Source organism: Anabrus simplex, chromosome 1 (assembly GCF_040414725.1).
Source record: "Anabrus simplex isolate iqAnaSimp1 chromosome 1, ASM4041472v1, whole genome shotgun sequence".
Lineage (NCBI taxonomy): Eukaryota > Metazoa > Arthropoda > Insecta > Orthoptera > Tettigoniidae > Anabrus > Anabrus simplex.
In genome coordinates, this window is record NC_090265.1 from 1238389879 (window position 1) to 1238411734 (window position 21856).

General features: G+C 38.1%; 2 protein-coding genes across 4 annotated transcripts in view; both read right to left on the bottom strand.

The window, feature by feature from the left end:
- LOC136858229 (urea transporter 1) overlaps positions 1-21856 on the bottom strand; it is a 340258-nt gene that overhangs the window by 298985 nt on the left and 19417 nt on the right. The window lies entirely within an intron of this gene.
- Positions 712-21856, bottom strand: part of LOC136858230 (F-box/LRR-repeat protein 2) — a 64484-nt gene continuing 43339 nt past the window's right edge. For both annotated transcript variants that reach the window (XM_067137618.2, XM_067137619.2), the window contains exon 2: positions 712-12462. In XM_067137618.2, coding sequence (XP_066993719.1) covers positions 11107-12462 — 1356 coding nt within the window. In that variant the 3' untranslated portion in view covers positions 712-11106. The remainder of the gene's footprint in view (positions 12463-21856) is intronic.

Below are 21856 nucleotides of genomic sequence, written 5' to 3' on the forward strand. Positions count from 1 at the left end.
CTGGAGATGAAAATGGGAAATCAAAGAAAATCATTTTTAACAGCCGACAGTGGTTCCACAGCAGACGCGCGCTACCACCCCGCCCAACAAAAGCAAATTGCAACAATTAACAAATTAAAGATGATTAACCATAAATACTTAGAATATAATTTATCAAAATGTATGCTTACAAATTACACAATATATCACAGAAGTGAACCATTTCACACTGGACACAAAATTGCATCTTAACCTAGTGAATTGGAATAATACTGAACAGTACCACACAGTCTTAATTATTGGTACAGTATGTCATTACTAGGACCCGGATTCATATGCACTAAAAACTCCGAAAATATGCATGCACATATGCACTAAAAATGTTAAAAATATGCACGAAAATATTCACTAAAAATAAAACATATTGCAATTACCAAACAAATTATTTAATATTAACTCAGTGTTAAATTGATAAACAAGTTTCATTCCTTAGAAAATGATGCATGGCAGCAGGTTTCAACAGTTTTTCAATGTTTTCAGAAGTCAATGACAATCTGTTGTCGGACAGAAGTAATTTATACGCTGCAAATGATCGTTCTACGTCGACGGACGTAATTGGGCAATACTTGTACACCGGCACTGACTGCTCAGAACATTCTTCTGGCAAAGACTTTAAGGCATTTTTGCAGTTTAATCTGGTAAAACCAGGAAAATGCTGGGGCTGTACGCTTCGTTTCAACTCCTAGGCCTTTCCTATCCCATCGTCGCCAAAAGACCTATCTGTGTCGGTGCGAAGTAAAGCCCCTAGCAAAAAAAAAAAAACCCTGATAAAACACTGCAATAGACGAAGAGCAATTTAACAGATGCACGCACTTGTTTATAAGCAAACCTTGAGAGGCTACTGTAGGAGGAGGAGGAAGGAATGTCAGAAAGAAAGATATTGCTATTGTGAAAACGTCATTATCCATCCTCCTACTTTTATTGCGACACTGAAAGCATTTTCCTTGATCAGGGAATGTTTCTCATGTTGCCAAGTGATGTGCAACATACAGATTTCATTAAATGTTCATTTCGTTCAGAAATCTTAGACAATCGATCACACATAAGAGAAAAATACGTCTGTATATGCACTAACGTTCAAAATATGCATTTGCATATGCGCATATGCATTTCTAAAAAGTCCGGGCCCTAGTCATTACAAAATTAGAGAGGCATCGTCAGTCTTCATACCATCATCAGATGAAAGAAATAAGATGCACTTTTAAAATATAGACCATCTGAAAAATGTTCTGTTTCAAAGAGCACCTGTTCTTCGGAGTGCTAAGCATAAATCAGTTTTTAATACAACTTGAAAGCTTTTCAGTCTGTCGTAACACTAATTATAACACACAACACTAACGCACACCTGTAAACATTAAACAAAAGAGTAATAATAGCATATAACGTACTAGCACAATTTTACATCTTACATTTTGAAGACAGCGATTGATACGTATGAATGACATGCCAATATAAATAGGAAGGACAGCAAAGCATTTCAGATTAAGCTACTCCTTCCTGGCGTCAAGTGGTTAGTATACGAAAGAAAGAAAATAGGGGAATGAGGAAGAAGTTAACACACAAACACATGATCGACATCTAATCAATTGCCTCCCATATACAAGTACTTACCTTCATCTAAAGTGTACCCTCAAGTTTAAGGATGTAGGCAAACAAGAATTTTATAAAATGGCTGAAAATTAGGTAGATCTGTGAGTGACTTAAGATAGGTAGCTCTTCATGAAAAACAGGTGCTTTAGCACAGACTTGGATCACGGGCCGCAATGAAAGACTCAGAAGCCAATATACGGTTATGCTGCTTCTCGAAATGTAGCCATATTACTTAACTCAATACTATTTGGTACAAATGACATTCCCAAAAAAGACTTGGTAGTTTTAAGGATACTTGTAGTTAACTCCTACGTAGTAAAGTAGGAACATGGACAGGAACACACAGCATAGTCACAATGACAGACCAGAGGTGGGAAAAGGAAGCAACAGAAAGAAGAGAGAAGGATAATGGAGGCGCCAAGACAGATTAATAACCCAATTAGTCACACAATACACTCAAATATCGCTATAAAGTTTGAACCAGACAAGAACAGAGTAAAGGTATCAATAGAAGACATTTAACAGAAAAAATTATGGAAAAAAAAAGTTTTGTCTGAAAAGAACGCAGCTGACATGCCACACTATATCTAATGATAATTGTTGTTTTACGTCCCACTAGCTACTTTTACGGATTTCGAAGACGCCTAGGTGCCGGAATTTTGTTCCGCAGGGGCAATTTTACGTGCTGGTATATATACAGACACGAGGCTGACTTATTTGAGCACCTTCAAATACCACCGAACTGAGCCGGAATCGAACCCAACTCTAACTTAGGTCAGCGCTCTACCGCCTGAGCTACTCAGCCCGACACGCAATCTCTTGTCACGATTTGAGACTACCGCATGTAGCAGATGAGTGACGTCTTCACTTGCTATTTTATAACGAATTTTGCTAAGAACAAACCTATAAACTGGGCCAGAAAAGGCTGCGACTACTTACGTATTTGTGAGTGAATATGGCACGTCTGAATTGCTCTTAGTCGTACGGCTGCTGTAAGTAATGAAATAGAGATGTGTCCCGGCGTCCTGGACGCGTAAATGTCCCGGTTTCCATCAGACAGGAAAGAAAAGTTTTCATTTCATACAATTTTATCTTCCACTTATGGATCGGACAGAAGCTGAAAAGCTCTCATCGAGTCAAGGCACGGCGTGAGGGGTGGTCACTCAAGCTCCTTCATTTATCACCCCTTTACCTTAATAGTCAAGCCTTCACGGTCTATCCCACACACGGGTTTGCCTGTTTGCCAGAATGATGAGTAACAGACATGCGAACTACAGTAAGAGTTGCTGTGAAAACTAATACCCTTTTGATGTTACACGGTGGTGGTGGTTCTACTTTCTGTTATTAATTCTATCTTTGGGACAAGTAAATTATTTCATCTCTAAGCAAGTGTATTTTAAAATGAACTCGTGTTTTGCGAAAAATTAACTTTCTTCCTTGCAAGCTATAATAAGAAATGCAAATGGCAGTTACACTTAGCTAAATGGAACCAACCCCAGGGGTGGAATTTCTTAAATGAGAGAGCTATTTTGTTACGCCTAGTTGCGATTTTATTCTTTCACGTTCTGCAGTACGTGAGTGGAGTGAATATTCCAGTATCCAGCGAGAAAACATGTACAATCATAACTGACTGCCTGTTGAAAATGAAAATGAATGTTTTATTTTATACGAAGGTGAAAAATTGATGATGGATGTTTCAGGAAAATGTATTTTTAAAAAAATGCAAATATACCCTGCGTCGATTGTCCAGAAAATTTATAGTTAATTGATATTTTTGGAAGCAACGGAAAAGTAAGAAACCTTTTCACGCATCTGGCTGGGTTCGTCAAAATGTACCTTTGTGAATTTGGTGGGTATCTAATGATCTCCTGGGCTGCTATCGTATGGTTTTCTCGTGAAATTGGCGCATTTTTTTCGAAAAAGAAGCAGATGTAAAAAAAAACCTCTCACGTTCCCCGCGAGGTGTGTCACAAGATGTTTCGGTTAAATTTGCAGATTTCTTCAATGCAAAAGTGCGCGGAAATAACGGAAGTGGACAGAGAGGCCAAATGAGTTGATTTATGGGCGGAAGGCTGTAGTTTCATATATAAATGATCTAAAGGAAGTGCGTAAAAGTGCCGGCCCCGCGGTGTAGGGGTAGCGTGCCTGCCTCCTACCCGGAGGCCCCGGGTTCGATTCTCGGCCAGGTCAGGGATTTTTCCCTAATCCTGAGGACTAGTTCAAGGTTCACTCAGCCTATGTGATTACAATTGAGGAGCTATCTGACGGTGAGATGGCGGCCCCGGTCTACAAAGCCAAGAATAACGGCCGAGAGGATTTCGTCGTCCCTGACCACACGACACCTCGTAATCGACAGGCCTTCGGGCTGAGCAGCGGTTGCTTGGTAGGCCAAGGCCCTTGCGCCATGGGGTTTGGTTTTCTTTTGAAGTGCGTAAAAATCGCAATGTATTTTTCATTTATTATGCAAGTGATTGGAACTGACACGAAATCGAACTGACTTTTAGAAAACTTTTATTCTGCTTTAATTAAGTTTTAGTTAACAAGTTATAGGAAATAATGTTATTGCTTTTACGCCAAACTAACTACATTTACCGTTTTCAGAGACAAAGAGGTGCCGGAATTTTGTTCCACTTACGTTCTTGTAAGTGCTAAATCTACCGACAAGAGGCTGGCTTATTTAAGCACCTTCAAATAGCATCGGACAGAGCTGGGATCGGACCTGCCAACTCGAGCACAGAAAGCCAGTGCTCTCCATCTGAGCTAATCAGCCCTATAGGAAATAAAACAGTTGCAGTTTCATGCATTATTCTTTTAAAACTCCCCATGTTAAATGATCAACTACTAAAACAAAAACCAGTTATAGCATTAGACTTTTTCGTTTTATGCGATGGTCAACTTCTGAAGCAGTCACAGGTTTTTGAAAGAAATTTTACATATTTTGTAACACACCTTAGTTTTAATTTTCTTTCACAATATAACCAAGAAGAGCTGAATAGTGATTTCAACCGTTCTATGTTGTTACTTAAGGGTCGAAACTGTTAATGGAGTATTTTCTTCAACTGGTCAACTATTGATACCTTTACCTTACACACCACATGAGCAAATCCACATTAACTAAATCTTATTTTCACAGGAACATACACAATTATAAGTGGACTTCCAAAAAATGCCATGAAATGAAACAAAAACTAGTAATTTACTTTATAAAAAATTTCCTTGTAAAAATACCTTATAGGCCTAGGTATCAATAACTAAGTTTCTGTACAATAATTCTTATATTATAATACATGAACACTAATACTGTGAAGTATTTCACATTAATTTGATACCAACATTATACCTATTAGGAAATGTATACAGTGGTGTATTCATAATCTTTATGGCATGAAGTCCTTTGCAGTGAATACACGTAAACAAAAAACTCCAACACCGTAAAAGGAAGGGCTTTATATTAACCATTGGGGGCTACCTCTTGGAAATTACATTGTACTAGAGTTTTGCCTTCAGCTTCTCGAAGTTAATAACAAATAACACATCTTTTTGTAGACATCTGTCATCTACAGCTGGAGTTCATTTGCAACGTAAACAAACATGACAGGACAATGGCCAAGTTCTTCACACTACATTGCCGTTCCTGATTTTAAAAATCAGTCATGAAATTTGTTAAAAAGTGAACTTTCTTAGTTTACAGATTTTAGGATAGGCTATAATTTTACTTTGGGCCCTTTAGCTTGTATAAACCACCTTATGCAAGGGTATAAAAGATTAAGTTTTAATCTCTAAAAATAAATTCATAACTGTCTTCTTTTCATTTTTCTAGATGAATAAAGACCCAATGTTTGACATTTTAAGCCTATCACCCTCTAACAAGTCAAAATTTACAGCTTCTAATGCTACCTTTTTCTTACATACATCTTCATTATAGACCGTTATGCCTTTCACCGATCAGTCTGCAAGCCTCTGTGAATTTATTAAACGCTGCCACAATCCTCTGTTTGTAACTAGTTCTGTGGCCTCGTTTAGTTTTGTACATCTTACCTTCAAATCATTAGAAACCGAGTCTAACCATCGCCGTCTTTGGTCTCCCTCTACTTCTGTGATCCTCCAACAACAGAGTCCATTATTCTCCTAGGTAATCTATCCTCCATTCGCCTCACATGACTCCACCGAAGCTGGTTTATATGTACAGCTTCATCCATTGAGTTCATTCCTAACATATCCTTTATATCCTCATTCTGAGTGCCCTCCTGTTTGTACCAGCAATCATTCTCGCTACTTCCATGTCTGTTACTTCTAGCTTATGAATAAGATATCCTGAGTCCACCCAGCTTTCACTCCCGTAAAGCAAAATTGGTCTGAAAATAGACCTATGTAAAGATAGTTTCATCTGGGACCTGACCTTCTTCATACTAAATACTGTTGATCGCAACTGCGAGCTCACTGCATTAGCTTTACTGCACCTTGAATCAATCTCACTAACTATACTATCATCCTGAGAGAACACAGATCCCAAATACTTGAAATTACCTACCTGTTCCAGCTTTGTTATCAGATCACCAATCTGACATTCAATTCTCTTGGATTTCTTACCTCCGACATCAATTTAGTCTTCAAAAGGTTAATTTTCATACCATACTCATTGCACCTATTTTCAAGTTCCAAGCAGTCTTTTGGCACAATCTGCTATTAACACCAAATTATCAGCATAGGCCAAACTGCTTACTACATTTCCACCTAACTGAATACCTCCCTGCCACTTTATACCTTTCAGCAGATGATCCATGTAAACTATGATCAACAAATGTGAAAGATTACAGCCTTGTCTAATGCCTGTAAGTACCCTGAACCAAGAACTCATTTTACCATCAATTCTCACTACAGCTGAATTGTCAACATAAATGTCTTTGATTTTAATAATCTACCCTTAATCCCATAGTCCCCCAGTTTGACGAACATCTTTTCCCTCGGTACCCTGTCTATGCTTTCTCAAGATCTACAAAAACAAACACAACTGTCTATTCATCTCGTAGCATTTTTCAATTACCTACCTGGCACATACTGAAAATCTGACCCTGACAGCCCCTCTGTGGTCTGAAACCACACTGGTTTTCATCCAACTTCCTCTCAACCACTTCTTACATGCAAATGAAAAAACTCTGCACTTAGGTAGGTCAACAGTATATTGGAAATACAGCACTCAAAAGGTTAACATAATTAACACCTATTATTTGCTTTAATATAAGTTATTAAGTTATAAGTGGTGGTGGCGATTTTTATTTTAAGAGGAAGTACAACTAGGTAATCATCCTCAATATTATGAGTGTGTAATTACAGTTAATGAGAGAGGCCAACTGCACAGTACTACATCATTTTCTACCTGAAATGCAAATCTACAGCCTGTTTCTAGTCATTTCACTGGGTCAGGAATAGAATGAATGAAGCCCCATCTAGCAGCAAGGACAGGAATTATGCCAGCTGCTGAAGCCTGTCACACTCTTGTGAGGTAATGGTTAATGACTGACAAATGAAATGAAATCTAGGTTTATGCAGCTGCAAATTTACTACAATACTGAAAAACATCACTTTCTCTTCCTAATCCAGATGTGTGGTTATGGGCTACGAGACTGTGGTAATCATAATCACCACTGTTAATTCATTATAGGTACCCCAAATGAACATTTAAAATTAGCACAGATAGGAAGAACACTTACATTACAACAGGAAGTGCACACACAGACCAGGAATACAGGCTGGGAACTGCCGACTGCATACCAAGCCTCACAATATCTCGCTTGGCAAGGGTGCTTGCCTGCTGCCATTTCTTGATGCATACAGTACTTTTGTAACCATCTCTTGTCACAGGCCAGAGTAAAGTGTAGCTTTCACCAAATTCCCGGCTCATCCATGGCTGTGACAATATGGAAGCTGCTGAGTAATGACATTCAGAGCGCAATTAGTGCATCTGAGTGTTATGAAAGGTGTTGCTTATAGGATCAGTCGTGCTGCAATAGCACTTTCTGACCCAGTGAGGAAAGCAATGGCAAACTACCTCACTCCTTGTCTTGCCTAGTACGCCTCATTTTGGTGCTGCCATTGGTTTTTGCGGTTTCCTTATAACCGCGTAACTTTTGGTGGTGCTATTTGAGGATCCAACCAGCCTCTTGGCTGATGACCTAACAGACAGACAGACAGACAGACAGACAGACAGACAGACAGACAGACAGACAGACAGACAGACAGACAGACAGACAGACAGACAGACAGACGGCAAGGGTGCAGTCAAAGTGTGATAGTTGATATACAAAGCACTTCAAATAAGTAAAGAATATTTGTAACTGGCCACCAAGTAACAGAATAGGAATGTGAGTACTGCCTATAAACTGTAATAAAATTATCGTTGGCGCCTGTGCAGGAGTGCGTGCTTAAGCGAGCTGCTGTGCTTCCTAATATCCGTTAGCCAATCAGGAAATCCCTACCCTTTCCTCGGTTTGGCTGAGACAGTTACTTTTGTATTAGGGTCTCCAGTGGGACATAATATTTCTGGAACACCTTACTCTGATGGAATAGGACACATTATCATGTTACGACATGTAACTTCCATCTCTACTCCACAGTCAAAAATTCAGAAGAGTATGAACAAGCAAGAGTGGCGGAGAATGTCTTTAGTCTTATTTCAATACTTTAAGGCACATGTATGATATAATCTACAGATTTAAAAAAACAGAGCAACATATTGGATAATATGATGTACGATTTATGTAAAAAAAAAAAGAGAGAGAAAATAAAACTATTGCTTAATTTTATATTAATCAAGATTCACTTGATGAAGATCAGTACAGCAAGATGAAATAACACTCTCTCTTGTACATTAACGTAACCACAGTGGTACCACTGCTGCAAATTCTAACTTAAACTGCGGAAAGATCACCTGGCAATTCAAAACTTGTACTTGGAACATCTTTTGACCCAGAATAGTTGAGATGAGTGACATTCTCCTGCTGGTCTATTTAGGATATATGAAAAGAGTGTCTTCCAAATAGACTGGTTACATTTTCTTCATTCTCTGAACACACTTTCCATTCTCAGTACCTCTCGGAGGTCTGTAATATTTTTGTTTGATACATGTAGCACAAAAGTCTGCCAAACATGAGAGTAACAATATCTATGAATGATAAATTATCTACGTTTATGTAAAATAATAATAATAGGTACCGGTACCATAAATAGGTGACTTTCTGAACATTTTTATCAACAATTTACGCTTACATTTTGAAACAGAATATATCCGAGCAACCCATGTCCACAGTAATGGGGTTTTACTGTACACAGGAAATTGTAGACATCCATGTCCTTTGCAGTTAAAACAATATGGGTTTAAAATAATTTTAAAAAATACTCCACAGTATAATATTAATTGAGAAGATGTTCAGTTGGTAAAGATACAACTTTCTGGTTCAGAAATCACACGATTTGGCCAACACCTCAATGTAAATCTTTGTCCTAGTGTAAAATTTGATTAATAATAGAGAATTTCTGAGGATCTAGATAAATATTTCCTTGATGGTACTCAGAATATTTCTCAATATGAAATTGGAGATCTCACCTCTAAAATTTGAACTTTTGTCTCATCATTAATTGAGCAATACACCACTGTAAGTATCACAGGTTCAAATTGAATCCAATGAGTTGATCACACAGTATTACAACAATATCATAATAATAAGTTGAATCACATTATTATGACCACCTGCTAGAAGTGCCATCTGCAGCACGTAGCCCATGACATATGCCGCATAACGTGTGCAGATGAAGAAGGTATATAATGCGACCGAAAGATAGGTTATACACATTACACTTCCAACTGTCATGGATAAGGGAATCTATTTAACAGAGCTGCAAAAAGGGATGATCATCGGTTTTCAAGCAAAACTGGTCAGCATTTTGGAAACAGTGATGTTCGTGAACTGTTCACGTACCTCTGTGGTAAACATGTATCGTTAGTTGACAAATGGCACCACTGGGAATAACCATTGCTGAAACTGCAGAACTCTATGCGCCATTGATATTCGAGTTGCATGAAGGCCAACTGCCACCTCACTGTCCAGATGAACCTAGAGGCATCCAGACACGTTGCTATTGCAACAGTTCAGCAAACTCTTCTGCCAGTGGGGCTCCGGAATAGACAGAGGGTGACTGCACCCATGTTCACACAGATGCATTAAGAAAAACTACTGGACTGCAGTTGATTAGTGACAGGTAGCCTTCTCCGATGAGTTAAGTTTTCAGCTGCAGAGAACGGATGGATGTCAGCGAGAAACATCTGAAAAATCAACACCCTGCAACCATTGCTGGACGGACACAAGTGTCTGTGGGGGTAGTTTTATGGCCTGGATGATGTTCTCATGGTATTCTCCAGGTCTTATCACCCTTGTGGAAGGCTCTCTCGATCAATTTGGTTATGAATCCATCCTCGGCGATCAAGTCCACACATACATGGGGTTTGTCTTTCCTTGAGAGGATGGAATCTTCCAGCATGATAGTCACACAGCGAGAAATATCTGCACGTGGCTGGAAGAACACAATCAAGATTTCAAAGTTCTTCTCTGGTCTCCAAACAGCCCCGATCTCAATCCAACTGAACATCTGTGGGACGACCTCGATTCATATTCGCTGTCTGTCACCTCCACCATACAACTATCAACAGTTGTGGAACGCACCGCAGACAGCACAATTTCAAATACCCATGGAGATCTATCAGCAACTGACTGAGTCACTGCCAGCACACCTAGCTGCTGTCCGTGCTGCGAATTGTGTTAACTCTGGATGCTAGCAGGTGGTTAGTACTGTAATGTGATTCGACTGTGTATATTGCAGTGAAAATAAATACTCGCATACTGTAAATATGAAAATATACAGTGAATATCTGGACTGCACTAAACAGGAAGACATGAGAAAAAGTACCAAATTAATTTACATTTGCTACGTTTTAAAATGAGCAACAGTTTTGTTACACAGTTGTTTTCTAGCAGATGGCTAATTTCAAGGTTGCCATTTCAGTCAATATTGATAAGATATCTCTGCACTAGAAAATAATACTGTAAAAAAGTTCCTAAGTTCATCTTGCTCAAATCAAATTTCTGATAACTGATTTTCAGAATGAGGTGTAAACTTCATTAGAACTGTAGGAAAAAGGTTGCAAAATAAAACAGTTGTTCAAGTGATTCAATCACATGGAGCCAGAATACTACAGTACTCCCTTCAATAATACCCCAGCCATTTGAAGGATGAGCTGCCACTAGTTTCTAATAAGTGTCCTGAAGTGCAATTGCATCTTACCTACATAGTTTCATCCTTGGATTCAACACTACAATAAGGGAAGTGGGTGATGTTGATAAACACTGTAAAGATGTATTTAATTTGCAGAAGTTGAACTGAACTAATAATGAACTGTAATAAAAGTAAATGTTCTAGGAATTCCTAATACACCATTTGGAAACATTCATCATTCTCTATAACCATTCTTACTGAAAGTTTTGGCATTTTACTTTTAAACTTTTTCAAAAATAATTCATCAAGTGTATCACCATTAATATTCAGTACTTCCAAACGTTTCAAATGGCCAGGCATTGCACACAAAAACGGTTTGATATCAAGTGTACCTAACAAAGATAGGACTTTTAAATGTTCTAGATTTAAAAGTGGCTTCAAACCTTCAGCTGTAAAGCAGCCCCCATTTAAATTGAGAAGTTTCAATTTATGGCACTTGGTGATGTACTCAAGTCCCTTATCAGATATAAGGCTACAGCTACAAAGGTTGAGATGTTGAAGGTCTGTAAGACAGCCAATCGTCTCAAGACCTGTATCAGTTAATTTTGGACAGTAAATTAAAACTAGCCGTCTCAATTTCTGACAGTTTTTAAAAATTATGCATGCTAATTGATCATTGAAGTTTTCACACACACTTAACTCAAGCTCTGATAAATTAGAAACCATTCCATATTCAAACAAATCTATCATGTGCTTAACATCAATTGACCTAAAATATGGAAGCGACAAATGTTTTAACTTAGGCAGAGACTTGAGAACTTGAAAGGCTTCATCTGTCATAATATCACAATATTCTTCCACATGTAAATACAGTAAATTCTTACATGGTTCTATTATGGGGACAACACAACTTTTACTCTCACTGCACCATCGTAAAGACAATGATATAAGCTGATGCTGCTTCTTACTGATTAGATACTTCAGGTCTGCATTTGCATAATCATACAAATTTCTAAGGTCCAGATACTGAAGTGATGGGCAACCATCAGCTATTGGTTTGAAGACACACACCTTATCATCAGGTACATTTCCAGTTAATCTTAGAGCTCTAAGATTTGAACATTTGCTCAGCAGTTGAAAACATCCTTTCCTATCACACTCGATTTCAACGATAGACAAGTCTTCTAAATTCTTGCACTCGCGCACTAAATCTCTCACAATGTTATAGTTAAGATCATCCATATACAACTCTAATTTCCTTATATCTTTGCAATTCTGAATCACAGTCTTCAATACAGCATACTTCATATAATTTTCAGGAATAAAGACTTTTAATTTCGGAGACACTTTTAAAATGTTTATAATTTCTGTTTCACTTGTAGTAGTACCAGGAGTATAACGTAAATTATTCCAAAGCTCTGAATCCTGAGCAAGCACACGCCAACGACTGCTGACATGGCACACAGATAAAACTATTTCTTTCAAATGAAGATAAGAAAATATTTTTATAAGTATTTCATCAGGTAAATCTTCAATACATTTACTTGTAGCCATGATGTCTATTGCCTGAAACAATAATGCAGAAAGACAGCATGAGATACCTGTTTGCATATTCATTCTCAACAACAACAATAACAAAATAGTAGTTTAAATTTTCAGACAAAAAAACTACCAACGGTTCCAAAATGTTTCTAATAAGACTACGATACGATTAAAATAATATACCTCTGAAAATCTTTGACATAAAAAAAGACATATTTCAGTAATGTTAAACATAAACATGTTTTGTTCAGGCCTTGTCCACGCCTGAATGAATTATTTACAAAGATTATTTCAATAACTTTTACATTTTATTTAATGCACATCTATATGTAACACTTATAAGTCAGAATTAACTTGAATTATGAAATAACATCCTATGTGGAGTTCTATACACTGATTTAGTTATCTTTTAAAGGAAATAATCATGATTGATATTTTAAAAAATCTTAAATCAATAATTCTAAGTTTACCAACGACCTTTAAAAATTAAGGTCTTCAAAACATATGCTTACAAACTATAAGTTACAAATTCACAAGGGAAAATGGAAATTGCAGCACCCTAAAGGAATGAGTCGTACATGCTGATATTGGAGATAGGGAATTATGACAGCTATGTATGTGATAATGGTGTCAGGCCAATTGAATTGTTTGTATGGCTCTACCCACCTAATTAGCCATGGCCAATACAGCTTACCTGACGTGGCCTGTGAGATGCTGTGTTAGCTTGTGAAACATGTCTTGTCGATGGGTACAAGCAAGATATCAACAACTGTCACTAATTGAGACTGCATCATACAGAACCGCAAGCAACAACAGAAAATCAAGCTCCTGTGGGACTACATGTTATGTGACAAACTGGTAATAGTTTGTATACAGATGGCTTTCAATTCCATGTTCCTACACCACGTGTTCCACTGACGCCATAACATCGTCATGTGAGGCTGTCCTGGTGTCGGGAACGGTCATGCTGAATAGACGAATGGCATAGTTCGCCTTCAGTGAAGAACCACGTTTTTGTTCTGGCCACAGTAATCATTGCAATTATGTCCAATGGTGTGCTACAGAGGGGTCATGCTTTCTTATTGTCAAGAGGCACACCAGGATTTTATCATGCATCAGAGTCTGGGGAACAATTGGCTTTCATGGAAAAAATCACCATTAGTGATTGTTGAGGAGACAATGACTGCTCAACAGTATATGGACAAGGTTGTCAATTCAGTTGTTGTCTCTCTGATGGCAACTCTTGTAAACGTGATGTCTCAGCAGGACAATACCTGCCATCACACTGCAGGCATTTTCAAGGAAGCGCTCCAGCTGAATGCACCTCGTTTGCATTGCCAGAATTCTAATAATAATGCTAATTGTTTTACGTCCCACCAACTACATTTTTAAGGTCTTCGGAGACGCCACCAGAATTCTAAAGCCATGGAAGAAATGCAACTTAAAATATGAAGATTTGGTCCTTTACTGCTTGATACCTTAACAACGGCATTTTATTTTCTTTGCGTCTTGCATGTCCCATACTACTTCTACAGTACAGGTTGAAGTTGTTTCATCAAAGAATACTATATGCTTCTGCTAGCCAACAAATTCCAGTATTTTTTCTACGCACTGTCTTATCTTCGACTTGTTTTCAATTGAATTTACCCTATAAGGAAGGTTGTAAACTTTCTTCAGTGTTATTAAGTGTCCATCCTGAGTTCTGGACACAGTCTGCTGTGAATTTTCCGCTATCCACTGAATAATGGAATCAACATCAGACAGTTTAGGATCCTGCTTACCACCACATTCTTTTCGTTGGCCACTGCCTTTTTTTGAGCCAGTCATAAGTAGTCTCCATTAGCTGTAGCCATCTGTTTCCAGTTTTCACCATTTTCTGCAGCATTCAGAATTCGGTTACAACATTCCTCTGATACCTTTTGATATTTTCCTCTTTGATGTCGAATAATTTCTCCTCTGTTTATATTGCACAGGTAAATTATTATTACTTAAATGTACATGAAACAATATGGAATTGTACGGTCTATTTACTTGTCACTAAGACAACTGTAGCATTGTTAAGCTTCTCAATGCTGAGAATAAAATACACCAATACAGTAATGCTTTGTTCAGGTTTTCATGGGCTGAACTGCTTTTTCTGAAATTAAAATTGCTTTTTCTGAAGTCAAAATTACTTTTTCTGAAATTGAGGTTGAAAACCAAGAGGTGCGCTGGTGGGTCCCTGGCAAGCATAACGGAAGGATCTCTCCTCTCTGCTACTTCAGGTAGTTTCACATCATATTCACATGTGTATCTCCTTTCATTACTAAATATGCACCCTTGTTAGTAAATTCTAGATTTTAATTCTGGACCGAGGCAGGAACAGAGTTCACTCAGCGTAGCTAGACTAAGGGGGTGATTGGTAAGAGTCATAGGTGCAGCCGCATCAGATGGGTATCTGTCGAGAGACCAGAATAACAAATGGTTCATTGAAAGGGGACTAGCAGCAAGGGTTGTTGCAAGGGTGGCCATCTGGATGACTGACTGACATTTACGTGCTTAGATGATGATATGGCAAACTACAGCCATAACTAACTACCGAGGACATGCGACTCTTATTATTTATTCTCAGGTACAATAATCCCCCATTTGAATCTCAAGGTGTGGACTACACAAGAGGGACAATCATCCAGAAGATGAATACTGGCATTCTGCAAGATGGAGCATGGAAATTCTGCCATTTGAATCACCGTGGTAGATTAGAGAACCTGAAAAGGGAAACGGAAGCCTAAAGTTAGATATAGTTGGTAGGCCTATATGTGAAGTACGTTGGCAGGAAGCTCAGAATTTTTGGTTGGGCAACTACAGAATTATTCAACACAAAATCAAGTAAGAAAAATGCAGGAGTTGGTATAATGAATAAGAAAACAGGGTAATCAGTATGTTACTATGACAAGCACAGTTAACAGATTGTTATAATAAACACAAAGACAATGCCCAACACAATGTTGCAGGTCTACATGGCCAGGGTACTTACTAGTTCAGCCAATGAAGAAGAAATTGAAAGAATATAAAATGAAGAGTTAGAAGAGTTAATATAACATGCAAGAGGAGGTAAGAACCTCTTGTGATAAGACTGGAAGGCAGTAGTAGGCCAAAGAAGAGAAGGGAGTGTAGTAGGAGAATATGAACTGAGACAAAGGAATGAAAAGATTAAGTCGGCTGATAGAACTCTGCAACAGATCATAATTTATAAAGATGGGATTAAACTGCTTTCAAAAAAGCTAAATCTACATTTGCAGTGCAGTGTATAGCTAACAAAAGACCGGTGGCAATTTGGATTATTAAACATAATCCGAGAAGGGAGCCAATATTTCATCAGGCAGAAATATTAGAAGGAGCCCGTAAATCTACAAGGGCATTATTAGCAATTTTTTAGTCCTTGCAAATATCTGGCTCAAAAACCACAAACAATAGCTGTATACATGGACAAGACCAGGACACACTGGAAGGTATTAAGTTACACAAACATCATTAAGATAAGGCAGATATTCAGAAACAAGGTGTTGGATTGCAGAGACCCTCCCACGAGTGGATGTGGACTCTTGACCACAACTGGGTGGTCGTGAAATGCCATCTGAAGTTACAGAAATTGAAAAAAGGAGGGAATGCAAGGTGATGGGATGTAGACAAGTTGAAGAAAATTTTTTTTTTTGCTAGGGGCTTTACGTCGCAGTTGAAGAAAAAGAGTGATCGACTGTATCAAGGAACATGTAGCATAAGGTCTAAATGAAAAGGATGAAAGAAACACAATAGATGAAGAAAGTATCAATGGATATCTCAGGAAATACTAGACCTTACTGATAAACAGTGAAAGTACAAGAATGCAAAAAAATGAGTAGGGTTGGCAACTAAAGAATAAAGGAAATAGAAAGTGCAGGACAGCTAAGGAAGACTGACTGAAAAAGAAGTGCAAGGATAATGAAGGCTGTAACGCTGTAGGGAACGTAGATGCAGCATAAAGGAAAATCATGAAAACTTTTGAAGAAAGGAAAACTAGACATAAATACATTTCATATTGTGTTCCGTATCGACTTACAATTAAAATATTTCCTTAAATAAGAAACTGTATTGGTAAAGTCCACCTTTCAATACAATCATCTAACAGTATGTGTCTCAGTCCTTTATTGGACCTTCTTCAGCTATAAGAGTTGAATGGCATTATGAAACAAAATGAATCAGATATTTAAATTATGAATAACAGTATAGCTTTCATATTTCAAATCTTGAAATTGTCCTACTGAAAATTAAGTTCACACAATTGATCGTTGAGTAAAATGTTATTTAAAATGGCAAAAATTGAAAAGGTTTAAAACTCCATGTAGTCTTGAAGAGTACTCGAATATTCATTCCTGAATCAAAATGCTAAATGGGGTTAGTCACCCTTGTTAGACATATGTTGTAAAATTATTATACGGTCTTCAGAACGGAGATGTTTTCAATAACTAGTTCAGTCTGCAAGCCTCTGCGAGTTTACTAAACGTCACCACAATCCTCTATTTACAACTAGTGTTGTGGCCTCACTTAGTTCTAACCATAATCGTCTTGTTCTCCCTCTACTTCTCTTACCCTCCACAACAGAGTACATTATTCTCCTAGGTAACTTATCCTCCTCCATTCACCTCACATGATCCTACCACCGAAGCCGGTTTATGCGTAGAGCTTCATCCATCGAGTTCATTCCTAACTTAGCCTTTATCTCCTCATTCCAAGTACCCTCCTGCCATTGTTCCCACCTGTTTGTACCAGCAATCATTCTCGCTACTTTCATGTCTATTATTTCCAACTTATGAATGAGATATCCTGAGTCCACCCAGCTTTCGCTCCCGTAAAACAAACTTGGTCTGAAAACAGACCGATGTAAAGATAGTTTCGTCTGGGAGCTGACTTCCTTCTTACAGAATACTATTGATCGCAACTGCGAGCTCACTGCATTAGCTTTACTACTCCTTGATTCAATCTCACTTACTACAATAACTCTTGAATAGTATGTTGATTCTATCGGATATCTCATTTAAATTTAAAGTCAGATTGCTTATTTGATCTAAAAGTGGATGATGAGGTTCTGGAACAAAAAGAGGCTGTTGGTGCTGAAGAAATGGGAGGACAAATTTTGAGGTCAGAACTCAACAGAGCACAAGTGTTATGTTCTGAACACTCTACCAAAATGATATATTAAATACAAAACATACTTTATTAAACTTGGATATGCATCTGCTGCACAGCATGGTGTATCTATTCATTACAATGAAAGTCCCAATGAGAAGAACTGTTCTCTCCAGAGAGATACTAGCACACTCAACGTTTTTGAAAATGCACTACATTCTCCTCCACTTAGACTCGTGTTACACACTGAATTTTAAACAAACACTTTCAAGCTGTGAACATGTCAGATAAGTAATATAGACTGAAATAAGAGGAAGCTCAGATAAACTACCGAATTTTAAAAAGGAACTTTACTTCTCACAGACTAGTTGAGAAGAAGAAAGTTAGGTATCCGCGTTGGTTCACAAAATCTCGTGACCACAAAGGCAGTCGACAGTCGAGAATGTCTCGATCTACGGACACCTACATTTGCTGGAACATCGGGATTCTGTCGTGGTGTCATTACCCTATCAGGAGTTGGTGGATTTTCTACTGGAACAACTGGATCTTGGCGTGGTGATACTGTCAAATTAGAATTAACTGAGACATGGCAATTTGGAGCTCTAGCCACACCGTATGACTGGGCTGGTTCAAATATAACTGACTTAGGTTGCATCAGTGTCCCATGCAGTTGGTCAATATGGCGTTTCAGTGTTCTTCCTGATTCATCCAAAATAACTAGGTAGTGTCATTGGCCATACTTCTTTACAACTTTGCCAAACTTCCAAGTGTACCCGTACTTGTTATTGCAGAAAAGTCCGGCTCCAAGGCTAAATGGTTAGCGACCGAGCTCGATAGCTGCAGTCGCTTAAGTGCGGCCAGTATCCAGTATTCGGGAGATAGTAGGTTCGAACCCCACTGTCGGCAGCCCTGAAAATAGTTTTCCGTGGTTTCCAATTTTCACACCAGGCAAATGCTGGGGCTGTACCTTAATTAAGGCCATGGCCGCTTCCTTCCCTTTCCTAGCCCTTTCCCGTCCCATCGTCGCCATAAGACCTATCTGTGTCGGTGCGACGTAAAGCAACTAGAAAAAAAATTGGTTAGCGTGCTGGCCTTTGGTCACAGGAGTCCCGGGTTTTGATTCCAGGAAGGGTTGGGAATTTTAACCATAACTAGGGTGGCCAACCGTCCGGCAATTGTCCTTTTTTCATGCTTGTTCTCTGTCCGGCAGGGATTTATTATTTGTTATTAAATGTCCCGCTTTTTGCATATTGTATTCTTAGTCATTCAGTTTCCCATTGCTTTCTCTGTTGCAAAGCTATTTTTGTTGCACTTCCTCTATCTCAGTCCATATTCTGGGTACCCCTATCAGACTAAGTCATTTACTCACTTAATAATAAATCACATCTTAAGTTAGAGCTGTCTGAAGGGCCTGTCACCAAAGTGGTGACACTGCCCGACGTGGTCTGAACGTGTTCGGTCAGGGCCGGGGAATTCTCGGCGGGGATTCACCAGTCAAGTAATGCTGGCTGCGGTATAACGTAGTTTTGTGTTTGTGCTATTTGGATTTGGACCTTCTGAGTGAGTGGAGTGTTTGTGATTTTATTATGAAATTTGAATAATATCAGAATGTCATCACTTAAAAGTGGCGAGGCACAAAAGAGGAAATGTAAGTTCGCGAAGAAACTGAAACAGAAGTAACCGTGTTTTAGAGAGGGATGTAACGAAAGTGAGGTGAAATGTTATATTTGTGACTGTTATGTAACTGTTTGAAACAAAGGTGCAGGTGATCTCGAGAGACATATTGCTAGTGAAAAGCATGGAAAAACAATTAGAAGCATTTCTTCTAGCAGTAATATTGATTAATTTTTCCCGATTAAACATTCCCCACTAGACAGGAAAGTTCGGGCAACAGAGGCAACATTGGCATATCACACTGTTTCTCACCATCAGTCGTATAGGTCTATGGACTGCACATCAAAGTTGGATAAAGTGCTGTTTGCAGATTCTGCAATTGCTAACAAAATATCATGGGCTAGAACCAAAACTGAAGCTATCATAAATAATGTAATCGCCCCTCATTCCATTGACATTATCACTAAAACATTGAATAATAGTATTCCTTTGTTTGGAGTGGGTATTGATGTTAGCAACCATGGGACCTTTCCTATTGTTATACAATATTTAGACTATAAAGAAAATGGTATTCAAACTAAAGTCTTAGAACTACAAACATGTCCTAATGAAACTTCAGAGACAATACCCAATTATGTTTCCGAGACTTTAAAGAAGCATGATATTTCTGCTAAATGCGTTGTTTTTAGTGGAGACAATGAAAATGTAAATTTTGGAGGGTTTAATCATAGAGAAGCAAAAACGTATTTTCAGCACTTAAAAGTAAATTTAATGAACATATAATCGGGGTTGGATGCCCAGCACATGTACTGCATAATTGTTTCCAACGAGGTGCTGATGTACTGCCAGTTGATGTAGAGTATAATTTTAAAAGTCTTCAATTATTTCCATATCTACACAATTTGCACTGAACAACTCAAAGAATTCTGCAAGTTTGTTGAAATAAATTATGAACAGCTTTTGTGTCACAGCAAAACAAGATGGTTAAGTTTGTTTCTTGCAGTAGAAAGAATGCTAAAACTGTTTGCAGCTCTAAAGTCGTATTTTCTTTCTCAGCTTTACCTGTGGTTTGTTCATTCTACTATGCACATTTTTCACAACAAAATTTCATACGCTACATTTAAAAAAAAATGCTCTCTGTAGCAGAAGTTTGTGATATAATAGGTTCAACTCTGGCCACACTGAATGATAGGATGGAAAATAAATTCATACCTCTTAAAGTCAAAAAGTCTCTGAAATCCCTCACTGAAAATGGCTTCAAAAGAGAACTCATTGCATTTGTAAAACATGTTGTTGGTTTTTATGAAACGTGCATTCAATACCTGTTAAATTGGTGTAACCCTATGATGGAAGAATTTAAGTGTTTCCAATGGATGAAGCTTCATAGTATGAAAGATATTCAGTTTGAAGATGTTCTTCCTTGTCTCGAGTGTTTGCAATCCAAAGGTGTGGAGATTGACGATTCTAAACTTTTTGACCAATTTTGCAATGTTCAGAATTGCACTAGGAGTTGCAAAATTGATAAACGTACAACATTAGATAAGCAGTGGTGCGAGTTTTTCAAATATAGCCCTGACATTGAAACATTTAGTGAGCCGCTTAAAATTTGTCAGTTTTATTTCGCTATTCCAGGTTGCAATGCTGAAAGAGTGTTTTCCTTGATTAATATACAGTGGTCAGAAGAAAGAAAGAAATAGTGAAGTACGACTTTAAAAACATGTCATGTGAAGAGTTTTAGAATTATTTATTACAAGGAAATAATTCGTCCTTGCTGTTGAAAGTGGGTGCAGTCGATAAGTATCAGAATAAAATAGCTACAAATTCAAAATCTTCATCAACATAACAGTTATATGATATGTAATACTAAATTTTGTATGTAAATATTAAAATTCCATTTGTCCTCTGTTTTTAGAACAATTTTATGAAAAATGTCCTCCATTTGAAAATTTAGAGTTGGTCACCCTAACCACAACTGGCAAGGGGGCTGGGTGTATGTGCCATTTTCATCATCATTTCATCCCCCATCACGAAGTGCAGATCGCTTACGGGTGTCAAATCAAGGCCAAAGGCCATTATTATTAGTGCAGAAGAAGCGGACCTGAACTATCTCCCCCACTTGAAACGATTGTCCTGGTTTGGCTACGGATAATGAAGGCTGAGGTCTGATAGAGAAGAAAGCATCATGAATCCTCATTTTTCGGTTCAGGTACACTCGTGATAACAAGAATTCTGGGTGGAAAGGAAACCAGATAACGTTTGAGCGTATATTTTGGCCAACCCTGAGGATAAAGGGGAAGTAAGCCAGGCAATGTAACATGTGTTCGTCTTCCAGGAGGTGTGGCCCGTAACATTACGCACTCAGAGCTCACTCCCATCACCATTTTCTCAGGAACTGATTTAAGATATTTCTATGGTTAAACATTCTGGCTACACTGGCTTATCAAGGAAAACAATTTATTAACTGTAATTTGTGAAGAAATGTGCACGATGTAATCCCATCCCAATACATATGGCATTTAAATGTTTGATCAGCGCTGACAATAACTCCATAGGAACCAGTTTTCCAAACACCCTTGCATCTCTGATGTTCATTATTATTTAATGCCAGGTTATTTTTACGTTTGTTGGGTGAAGATAAAACATGATATTATTATTAATA